A 12,910-nucleotide genomic window follows, 5' to 3' on the forward strand; every position below is an offset into this window, starting at 1 on the left:
ACATAGCTTTTTCAGAAAACGGTCAGGATGTAGAAGACATTTTTAGAATCTGATCTCAGGTCAAAATGGGTTAAATTGCTTTCACACAAGGCTTATATAGAGCAATCTTTTCCAAAATACAGTGGGAGAAACATTGCTTACCGACGGGCTGTGCCAGGATAAGGCTTACCACATGAAACAATCAGTCTGACCTCCTAAGGACTTCAGTATAGCATATCAATTTGCACTGCTCTTAGTGGGTAGTGTATGCAAAGCAATGGTGGACAGTAGGAAAGTACATTTACTTGAGTACTATACTTAAACACATTTGCATATCTGTACTTTTTAAGTGGTGCAACCACTTCCTTAAGTGACTATGTGTGTGGGTGGGTGGGTGGGTGGGTGGGTGGCTGGCTGGCTGGCTGGGTGGGTGGGTGGCTGGGTGCGTCTGAGCACGAAAACAGCATGGTTGTTTTTCACCACCTGTGCGCAACCTAACACACACAAACACACGCACATATTAACTGTATATATGGTGATTGTGGGTGTGCCAGTACAGTACCGTGACAGTACAGTACAGTAGAGGGTACAGTAGAGGGACCCCCACACGATAACTCTGTCATTTCTCAACCGTTTCGGACGTGGGGTGGCTCGCCGGAATCGGGCCGGCACCCTGGGTGCGTTCCTGTGGGTCTGGACCCCCCCCCCCCCCCGGGACCCCCACACGGAGTTGCACCACTTACTTCCCATGGGTGTGATTTGTTTTTGCTACGCCAGGACCTGTGCAAAAAAACCTGGAAGATGGCAAGGGCTATGGACAAATTAAAATGTAGGCTAATAATGATTAACTTTAAATCGACTGTTTAAATGTCAGACTGCTGGCAGCACACCCATGAAAGGTGCCATTTAGCAGTGCTGCGCACAGCCACGTTATGGGAAGTGAATTGTGCAAAATATACCAGTTAAAGATTATATCAAATACAAAAAAGAATTAATTGAAGTTATTCAGTATGGCTTTAATCTCCCCAATCGCAAACCTTAGATGAATCAGCTTCCCATTCTGAATGTCTCAATCAAATGAGATATGAAACTCATTCCCTTTGTAGCCTGCTTCTGAAGCTCCGGGCCATGGACTGCTTCATGCGGAATTATCCTCACAGATTGAATGAGATTACTTGTAGTGGCATTACATGAACTAACAAGTTACAACAGCATAATTGATAAGTCAAAAACGACAACCTTCTTTGTATTGAGAAACTTTACAGAGTTGAACGTACTGCAAAATAAACAAACTGGCCACTGCCATCGATTCACATAATAGACTGTGTGCAAAAGCCCGCATATAGTGCAAAGCCCGCTGGGGAGTGGGGAGTACCATAGAACACACCAATAGAGTGGCAGAACCGTAAGTACCATAATAGTGCAATGCAAAAACAGAACATTTTACATAATGACTGGAGATTGTACAGGGTCAGCACTACAATGTACACAAGCTAACTCCATTATGACTCTGGATATGATATGAAATCCAGTAAGTGGCGTGACAAATATTTGTCCTCAATGAGCGTGACAGAGCTGTGGTTTCAAAGAGGGCTTGGGAAACTAAACTACGAGTAGCGTGTCCTGAAGTGACTTCTTGAGGCTCTTTTCGCCTGCAACACAGACGTGTGTGAACGCGTTTGGGGTTTCCATTAGCAGTGGACTTGGAATACAGATTAGAAATTCCCTTAGACCACAGGGTTCTCACCTTGACGAAATTGTCTGGAAACAATCCCCTCTTCCCGTTGAGGTCTCCCTCCATCCATCCCTCCTCCTCGATGTACCGCACGTTCTTGATTATTTCACCCAGGCGCAGTGTCAGCTCGTCCTCATGGAGAGACTCGTACTCGTACTCCACCACCACCTCTGTTAGAGACATGGAGAGAAAAGCCTTTGTAAGCTGGAATCATCAGCTGGCTCCGTACAAACTTGATCTAAGACATGTTGAACAACATTACCCACTTGAACTCAATATACTACTTCTTTCCCTCTACAACAAATCTTCACACAAATTGCCGATCTACAAGCTCACTACACATCGCGATGCGACATGGTAAATGGTGCATGTATTGGCGCTTTACATAGATGCATTACATTCACCCATTCACACCATAGAGTATATATATAATAGAGACTGAACTGGCGCGAAGCTCCGCCCCCCCAGCTATTCATGTCAGTGGAAGTTGCTCAGTGGCGTTTTGAAGCACCCGGAAGACTGCCGGAAGTCCCTCCCAGGACCTCAACTTTGAGGTCCTGAGTGACGTAGGGCAACCGAGCGCTCAACGTTAAAGCCCAGCTGCACGGGGTTTCCCGGTCATGAATCCACGGGTCCGCCTGTAGTCCCTCCTCCTACCACTAGGACCCAGAGCTTCAACGTTGGAAAGTCTGCCTGCCCCCTTGATTCACACACACATTCATACACCGATGGCAGTGGAAACCATGCAAGGCACCAACCAGCACACGGGTTCAGTGTCTTGCTCAAGGATACTTCGACACCAACTCTGGGGGAGCCCAGGTTCGAACTGGCAACCTTACGGTTACCATCCAGCCACTCTACCCCTGAGCCACCGCCGCCCACATGCTGCAAGATTGTAGATTGGCCATTTTCGCTCAATGTTGCCCTAAATGTATTATAACATGCCCAGAATAAGGACCCTAGGGTTCAAGTGTTTAACCCATTTAGGCCTGACCTCAACATTTAAAAAGATTCTTCTAAATCCTCCAGTTTTCCGAAATAAATATTTTCACGATTTTTCAAAAATAGCAGACCTACAAGCTTGTAGCGCGCCACTCGGTGGCGCGCTATGAGCTTGTAGATCTGCTATTTTTTCAATAGCTAAATTATAACAATGTTTAAAACACCAAAAGGGGTTCCCGCCCAAAATGGGTTAAGCCCGATTGATACTTTATTGTACAATGGTGTCACGAGACAAAAACTGATGATCTACTGTACAAGCTCACAACACGTTGCAGATGCAACAATGCCGTACACATCAGGCTTATCAGCTGCATTAGAGGTCGTCCGATATGGATTCTTAATTTCTTAGAGATCGATACTGATATTTTGGCAAGCAGGAGTATAGGAGAATGGAGAATAGGCTAATATCAACCAATATTATTTTAGTTAATGGGGTTTAAGTGGTTAGGAAATTTGAATTCAACAGATACAAATACCTTTTAATATTTATCTTTTTCAACAATGTGCATCATTTTGACAAAACCTTCAAATGTGTGTTCCAAATATGTCCGGTGTCAATCATATATATTGGACTTAGCTAAATGAGAAAAAGAGGTTGCACATCAGCAATGGTTTTCAGTTGAGTGCTAAACCCAAATCCAGTATACAGCAAAAAAGAGGAATTTCAAAAATTCCAAAAAGGTAGCACATCCAAAAATGTAATGAATGGCGGACAAAGTTCTCACATTTCCATGTCTTTATTGGCACATACCAAAAAGGAATGCTGAGGCATTTCAGCTATGAGCCTTCATGATGGACTAGCCTACCTCTAAGTTAAACTACAGTATATGGAATCCTGGGGACAGCCTTTCCCTTGACTTTCCCCCAAAACAAATGTAATTATAGGGGCAGGCTGCCCTGGTACAGTCTGGAAAGGGTCCCACTGCAGACTCACACACTCTCACTCTCACTCTCTCACACACACACACACACACACACACACACACACACACACACACACACACACACACACACACACACACACACACACACACACACACACACACACACACACACACACACACACACACACACACACACACACACACACACACACACACACACACACACACACACACACACACACACACACACACACACACACACACACACACACTACTAATTCCTACACGGGTTGTGTTTATAACCACGCCCCTGGGCAAGTTAAGTTTACTGAGGTTAGGGTTAGGTATAGTTTTCTTGAGGTTAAGTTTAGGTATAGTTTTACTGAGGTTAAGGTTAGGCTGTCACACACACACACACACACACACAGTGTCACACACAGTCAGTCACACACACACACACACAGTGTCTCACACACACAGTCAGTCACACACACACACAGTGTCTCACACACACAGTCGACCACACACACACACACAGTGTCTCACACACACAGTCGACCACACACACACACAGTGTCTCACACACACAGTCGACCACACACACACAGTGTCTCACACACACACAGTCGACCACACACACACAGTCAGTGTCACACACACACAGTCGACCACACACACACAGTCAGTGTCTCACACACACAGTCAGTGTCTCACACACACAGTCGACCACACACACAGTCAGTGTCACACACAGTGTGTCACACACAGAGTGTCACACACAGAGTGTCACACACAGTCGACCACACACAGTCAGTGTCACACAGTCGACCACACACAGTCAGTGTCACACAGTCGACCACACACAGTCAGTGTCACACACAGTCAGTGTGTGTCACACAGTCGACCACACACAGTCAGTGTGTGTCACACAGTCGACCACACACAGTCAGTGTCACACACAGTCAGTGTGTGTCACACACACACACACACACACACACACACACACACACACACACACACACACACACACACACACACACACACACACACACACACACACACACACACACACACACACACACACACACACACACACACACACACACACACACAATACTAATTCCTACACGGGTTGTGTTTATAACCACGCCCCTGGGCAAGTTAAGTTTACTGAGGTTAGGGTTAGGTATAGTTTTCTTGAGGTTAAGTTTAGGTATAGTTTTACTGAGGTTAAGGTTAGGCTGTCACACACACACACACACACACACAGTGTCACACACAGTCAGTCACACACACACACACAGTGTCTCACACACACAGTCAGTCACACACACACACAGTGTCTCACACACACAGTCGACCACACACACACACAGTGTCTCACACACACAGTCGACCACACACACACACAGTGTCTCACACACACAGTCGACCACACACACACAGTGTCTCACACACACACAGTCGACCACACACACACAGTCAGTGTCACACACACACAGTCGACCACACACACACAGTCAGTGTCTCACACACACAGTCAGTGTCTCACACACACAGTCGACCACACACACAGTCAGTGTCACACACAGTGTGTCACACACAGAGTGTCACACACAGAGTGTCACACACAGTCGACCACACACAGTCGACCACACACAGTCAGTGTCACACAGTCGACCACACACAGTCAGTGTCACACAGTCGACCACACACAGTCAGTGTCACACACAGTCAGTGTGTGTCACACAGTCGACCACACACAGTCAGTGTGTGTCACACAGTCGACCACACACAGTCAGTGTCACACACAGTCAGTGTGTGTCACACACACACACACACACACACACACACACACACACACACACACACACACACACACACACACACACACACACACACAATGAAATCTGTTTCTAGTGTGATGAGATAAGTGCAGTGTTACAATGGGTTGTTCCCTTCCCAGTCAGGCTGAAAGGCTAACAAACAAGGACTGCCACACGCACAAGTCTTTGTTACAATACAGTAGTTCAGTCTATGTGATAAGACCCACATTAAATAAATATGTTTTGTTAATTCACAGGATATAGAAATCTTGAATGAGCAGAGAGTGAAATCTTATGCCACTAGACTAAACATGGCTCTGCTAGCAGTGGGACGTGACTCAACCATGTGGATGAATGAACAGCTACACCAGTGAACTAGAAAGGTCGCAATTTTAAAAAATCGCAAAGTGTGGTTGCCGCAGTGGCTTACATATGCCCCTCCCACTGATATTGCCAGCCAATTACAATGGCTTTACCCCTGTGGTCATGCTTAAGTAATTCGGAGGGGATTTATCCCCCCAAAAAAAAAATTCGCATTTGCGGCGCCCCCTATGGATGAAAATAGAATCCCTTTTGGCTTTTGGTTGATTAAACCACCCCGGACATGTGATTCAAATTTGGGATGGATTGGACATTCCGTTCGTGATTTTAGGCATTTTTTGTAAAATAGGCCCCTCCCACTAACTTCAGACGACGATTAAGGCCGAGCGATACGGACAAAAAAAATTCAAAAAATCTGAAAAAAATGTAAACGCGGTCCGATAGGTCCAGAGATCATGTGTACCGATTTCTGTGAGATTCGGACAAAATCTGTAGATTGAGAAAATTAAAGTGTGTTTTGAAGAAAATTCAAAATGGCGGAAAATCTATCCTGACGCAAATGGGCGTGGCCTATATGGGGAGATGCGTCATGGCCCAAGGAATCCAGGGCAAAAATAATTTTGAATTTACGACCTACAGTTCAAGAGTTATAAGCCAAAACGTAAAGTGGGCTGTTATAGCGCCACCATGAGGCCGACCGATGTAATTATAAGTTAATTAATTTTAGTAAGTATTACGAATTATCCCTCCAAGTTTTGTAACTATAGCCCTTACGGTCTCCGAGGAAAAAATACTTGAACGTGATTTTTCGCATTTTCCCATTCATGTCAATGGGGAGATTTAATGCACGAATAAATTAATATCAATTAAACTATACAACATTTCTCTTAGAAACGAGCAAGCACCATTCCCGATTTTTCCGGTCAATTTGAGATATGGCTCAAGTGCGTACAGTCAAAACTGTAGGAGCAGTAGTACCTCAAATTTAGGGTTACTCTAGCGAAATAATAACTAGAAATGTCGCAATTTTAAAAAATTGCAAAGTGTGGTTGCCGCAGTGGCTTACATATGCCCCTCCCACTGCTATTGCCAGCCAATTACAATGGCTCACCCCTGCGGTCATGCGTAAGTAATTAATTAAAATAATGAGGGGATTTATCCCCCCAAAAATACTTTTTCTGCAAGAAACGGTTACATTTTTCGCATTTGCGGCGCCCCCTATGGATGAAAATAGAATCGCTTTTGGCTTTTGGTTGATTAAACCACCCCGGACATGTGATTCAAATTTGGGATGGATTGGACATTCCGTTCGTGATTTTAGGCATTTTTTGTAAAATAGGCCCCTCCCACCAACTTCGGACGACGATTAACTCTTTGAGAGTTTCAAGGATTTCTATATAGTTTTTAGACTTCTCTATGGCAGAATGGCGTTTTTGAATGATTTATTGAAAATTCTCTGCTGTGAATGTGTGACAACGAAAGACCTTCAGAGAAAGCTTGGCTTGTCTGCTTCCAGGAAAAAAATGAACTGAGTTGATAAAATGTTTAGTTGTGGTGTTGGAAGCCATTTAAAAGAGCCTGCATTTACACTGGGTAGTGTTTCTAGGACAACAAAAAAAGTTATGACCGGTTGAAGTTTTATTTTCTAAATAACTTTTTTTCTGCTGGGCGTACATAGCCATGCAATATCTCATTTTAAAGGGTGAGTTGTCTAGTTCAATTAAAATAAAATAAAAAGTTTATCACATGTACCACTGTAGATATTTTGCCATCTATAAATAGCATGGTCAGTCATGATCAATCTGACCTATCCAGCTAAAAGTCCCCCTAGCTCTGAAATGGAACATCATATAAACTCAATTCTTTTTTGGGGTAAAATTAGACATTCTAACGCACATTTTGATATATACCATGTTTACATGTCTTACCAGTACCGTGTCTATTCATGCATGTATCTCAAAAACCTGTTGTGAAGAAACAGTTTTGATAAAAAACTCATCCAAGGACATTGTTTTGATATGACTTTGTGCCCATGATATGTATCAAAATATAGACTTGAATGTATACTGTATTATAACAAAAAAATTGGGTTCTTACCATCTACCGTTACAGAGTAAATCACAGTTGAAACTCGCTTAGTCAAACCATAAACCTCAGACTAGTGAACAAAATAGCCATGACAGGTCTAACTCATTGTAAAAGCTTGTCTTTTATTTTTTATGACTACTAACATAATACAATTATAATAAATATTACAGAAAATAAATAGGCCTACATACAAAACAGTTGTCCCCAAACTCCCCAGTGTCCCCAAACCACTGCATTCCAGTTGTTCTTGACGGTGTGTGTGTGTGTAGGCTAAATTTAAAAAAAACAACAACTGAAATGAATGAATGCATCCGGTTCAGTGTCGGAGAACTCCATCGCAGTCTTGACTCTTCGTCTTCATCATCATCATCATCATCATCATCCTCCTCCTCCGATGCCAGTTCTAAATATATAAAAATAAACATTTAGCTGTAGTCAGCCCGGCCAATAGCCAGTTGGGGGGGGGGGGGGGACGTAAGCTATCTGACATCATCGTCATCATCATCATCACACGGAGACACACTAAACAATGTACAATCATGATTGTATACAATATACAATGAATGCAATTATCATGCAAGCTCAGACGTCAATGAAACGTCATACAGATCTTATATAATACGCTACTGTTAGCTTCACTCCCCGTCCCCCCTCCGATCCTTGTAGCAACGTCATCATAACCACGCGTTGCTTCAGTAAACGATGCATGTTTGTTCTCCGTCTTTGTAGACAGTAAATAAAAGGAGCGAACATTACTCTAAAGATCAGATCGCCTATAAGGCACGCTACAATATAAAATACTTGTACTGCCATGCGTGCATGCCTGCTACGATACATTTGTACTGCACCAACCAACCGATCGACACCAATCCCCCCCTCCAGCCCTTAGCCAGCACCAATGCACCGACCAACACCATTAGCCAGCACCTTCGGTGCTGGCTAATGGCTGGGGGCCATCGTGGTGAGTCATTCTGGCGTCATGATCTGACTAGTAGTAGTAATTATCCAAGCATCTATTTGTAGCGATCATCTTATGATTTCTGATCACTATAGAAGGGCATTTTCTACAATAAGATTACCTCAAAACATTCCGGGTTGATCGTCTTCTTCAATGGTTTCCCGGTATAGCTCATCGGACGACGATGGGGAGACAATGAAAAAAGGAGGGAGGGAGCAGCGAGTCTCGCTGTAAGCACTGGACCAGGGCTACTCCGCCTGGAGAAGGCGACTGGGACGCGTATGGATCAATACTACTACCACAAAACTCGCTCAAATAAATAGTACTGCCTATAAGGCACGCTACAATATAAAATACTTGTACTGCCATGCGTGCATGCCTGCTACGATACATTTGTACTGCACCAACCAACCGATAGACACCAACCCCCCCCTCCAGCCCTTAGCCAGCACCAATGCACCGACCAACACCATTAGCCAGCACCTTCGGTGCTGGCTAATGGCTGGGGGCCATCGTGGTGAGTCATTCTGGCGTCATGATCTGACTAGTAGTAGTAATTATCCAAGCATCTATTTGTAGCGATCATCTTATGATTTCTGATCACTATAGAAGGGCATTTTCTACAATAAGATTAACTCAAAACATTCCGGGTTGATCGTCTTCTTCAATGGTTTCCCGGTATAGCTCATCGGACGACGATGGGGAGACAATGAAAAAAGGAGGGAGGGAGCAGCGAGTCTCGCTGTAAGCACTGGACCAGGGCTACTCCGCCTGGAGAAGGCGACTGGGACGCGTATGGATCAATACTACTACCACAAAACTCGCTCAAATAAATAGTACTGCTTTCAACTTTTTCTGCTAGAAAATCGCTCGGGCGAGACGGCAAACAGGCAAAACAATGAAAACTATGAAGACTCCCTCTGCCCCCACTGTTTACAGGGGGTGGGACCAGCTTCCAATGGCAACACGTACACGTGTGTCACGTGACACGGGTTTTCTGGGTAATGTAGTTGGAATATAAGCTCAGGAATTTAAACAGCGCTTCGGAGCATATTAATATGTTTAGATTCATCAAACTGTGAAGACGCCAATTGGCGTCATTGATCATTTACGGAATTCTGATGAAGACGCCAATTGGCGTCTTTCATCTTCTAAGGGTTAAGGCCGAGCGATACGGACAAAAAAAATTCAAAAAATCTGAAAAAAATGTAAACGCGGTCCGATAGGTCGAAAAATCATGTGTACCGATTTCTGTGAGATTCGGACAAAATCTGTAGATTGAGAAAATTAAAGTGTGTTTTGAAGAAAATTCAAAATGGCGGAAAATCTATCCTGACGCAAATGGGCGTGGCCTATATGGGGAGATGCGTCATGACCCAAGGAATCCAGGGCAAAATAATTTTTATTTTACGACCTACGGTTAAAGAGTTATAAACCAAAACGTAAAGTGGGCTGTTATAGCGCCACCATGAGGCCGACCGATATAATTATAAGTTAATTAATTTTAGTAAGTATTACGAATTATCCCTCCAAGTTTTGTAACTATAGCCCTTACGGTCTCCGAGGAAAAAATACTTGAACGTGATTTTTCGCATTTTCCCATTCATGTCAATGGGGACATTTAATGCACGAATAAATTAATATCAATTAAACTATACAACATTTCTCTTAGAAACGAGCAAGCACACCATTCCCGATTTTTCCGGTCAATTTGAGATATGGCTCAAGTGCGTACAGTCAAAACTGTGGGAGGAGTAGTCCGGCAAAGTTTAGGGTTACTCCAGTAAATGAAAGAACTAGAAAGCAGTTCCTGTAGAAACTGCGTGGGCTCGCTAAAAACGCAATGTATAAAGTTATAGCTGTGTCTGTGGAACCACCCACCAAGTCTGAACACTGGAAAAAAGTACAAAAAGTTAAAAAGTATAACATTTAAAAAATAATAATAATATAAGCATAAATAACTGCATAAAGCGGAACATGTTGAAGTTTGAACTACTTTTCTAGCATAAAGTATGTGGAAGTAGTATGATGCCCAAAAAGTGGCAGAATAAAGTAAGTAAAGTTATAACTGTGTCTACTAATGATTTGTAATGTATGAATAATGCTTTACAATGTATTCTTGATTAATTAAGAAAGGGTAAAAAAAAATGGAGCATAAATATAAAAGCATTAATGAGCTTAACAGAAATTGTATTAAATAGCATACTTTTACATGTAATAAAGGGTCAAATGGCATATAGGCCTATCTATAAAAGCACAATGATTATTAATAACGGTCTAAGATTGTAGAGACACCGGATGTAGAAAATGAATGGAAAGAACAGATAAGTGCCATTCTCAAATAAAACAATGTCCAAACGAACACCGGATGTAGAAATTGACTCTATCTCTTGTCCCTTCCTAACATTTGAGTCTAGTTTTATGGTTGATTTTTTTTCTTTTTTTTCCTGGGAGATTTTTTGATTGTCCTAGGGAGAAAGAGCACAATCCTCACATGTCCTCTGTTAGCTCAGTTAGCTAGTGTGCTGGTCCATTGAGCCGATTGTCTGTGGTACGATTCCCACATTTTCCCAAAAGTATACAGGGAGTGAGTGGGCAAGTGGTTTTTTTTGGTCCCTCCCCCCTGGGCAACAATTTGGCTAGTCAAAAGTACCCTTTTTAATTGCTTATTGTAGCCCTTCGGGCATACATTATGTGAATCCTTGCGGTGTCTTTTGTAGAAAAAAAAGGTTCTGACTGGGTGACACAGGCTGGGTGTGGAGAGGAGTGTCGCTTTGGCCTAGGCAAGCCTTTGTAAAAGTAGTTTTGGATTCTACAGATCACCACCTCCCACCTCATAGTAACTATTAAATATAAAGAGGGGAGAGTGCTCAGTGGCCCAGTGGGCAGAGCCCTGGCCCCTTGTGCCAGAGGTTGTTGGTTCAAGTCTAGCTTATTCCAGAAGGAGGCAGGGAGTGAATGTTTTTTTTTTGTCCCCTTGGAGACCGTATAAGCGCCATATTTACGAGACTTGGGGGGGAGGTTCATAATAATTATGAAAATGTATTGAAAAGGAATTACATCAGTCGGCCTCATGGTGGCGCTATAACAGCCCACTTTACCATTGTCCCTATAACTCTTGAACCGTAAGTTGTAAAATCAAAATTAAATTTTCCATGGATTCTTTGGGTCATGACGCATCTCCGCATATAGGCCACGCAAATTGGCACCTCGGAAGAATTTCCACCAAATTTGAATTTTCTTCAAAACACACTTTTTGCTCTTCCACCTAGAGATTTTGTCCAAATCTCACACAAATTGGCACCAATTAACTCTGGACCTATCCCATTAAAACACCACAGACCGAATTATGATAGTTCGTACTGTTCGGCCATAATCGTCCAACCAAAGTTAGTAGGAGGGGTCTATTTTACAAACATTGCCGCAAATCACGAATGGAATGTCCAATCCATCCCAAATTTGAATCACAGGTTGCGTGTGGTTCAATCAACCCAGAGCCAAAATCAATTACATTTTCATCTATAGGGGGCGCCACTAAAGCAATTGGGATAAAATCCCATGCATTGTCTATGGGAGACGAGAATTATAAATAAAGTTAAATATCTAAAAAGGTATAAACTTTTTCAAAACAACGTTTTCACCAATGAAAATACAAAGATAGATGAACATTTTAAAGTTTGAATGGAGTTTCAAAGTGAAAGTATGACGGAGTAATTAGAGCACAAAAAAATGGGACCTTTCTTCCATCGACTCTCATTATAAAGAATGTAAAAAGTTAAAAAGTTAAAAAGTTAAAAAAGTATAAACAATTGTAAAAATAAAAATGCAAGCATATATAACTGCAAAGAGCTGAACAGTTTGAAGTTTGAACTAAATTTCTAGCATAAAGTGTGTGAAAGTAGTAGCGGTTCGAAGAATGAAATCTGTGGATAACAATAGTGTGCTCGCTGAGGCGAGCCCACAATAAAGTGTTACAATGCAAGTATTTATTTCCCCTTGGAGACCGTATAAGCGCCATATTTACGAGACTTGGGGGGGAGGTTCATAATAATTATGAAAATGTATTGAAAAGGAATTACATCAGTCGGCCTCATGGTGGCGCTATAACAGCCCACTT

General features: G+C 42.7%; 1 protein-coding gene across 2 annotated transcripts in view; it reads right to left on the bottom strand.

The window, feature by feature from the left end:
- Positions 1-12,910, bottom strand: part of cd2ap (CD2-associated protein) — a gene marked incomplete at its 5' end in the record, with an annotated part of 122,138 nt that overhangs the window by 84,034 nt on the left and 25,194 nt on the right. Inside the window, one exon of one of the 2 annotated variants that reach the window (XM_079525438.1) lies at positions 1,727-1,884. In XM_079525438.1, the coding sequence (XP_079381564.1) occupies positions 1,727-1,884 (158 nt within the window). Of the gene's footprint in view, positions 1-1,726; positions 1,898-12,910 lie in introns of those variants that run through there. The other variant, XM_079525437.1, reaches the window with a different exon arrangement.

The sequence above is a fragment of the Electrona antarctica genome (assembly GCF_951216825.1).
Source record: "Electrona antarctica genome assembly, chromosome: 17".
Classification (NCBI taxonomy): domain Eukaryota; kingdom Metazoa; phylum Chordata; class Actinopteri; order Myctophiformes; family Myctophidae; genus Electrona; species Electrona antarctica.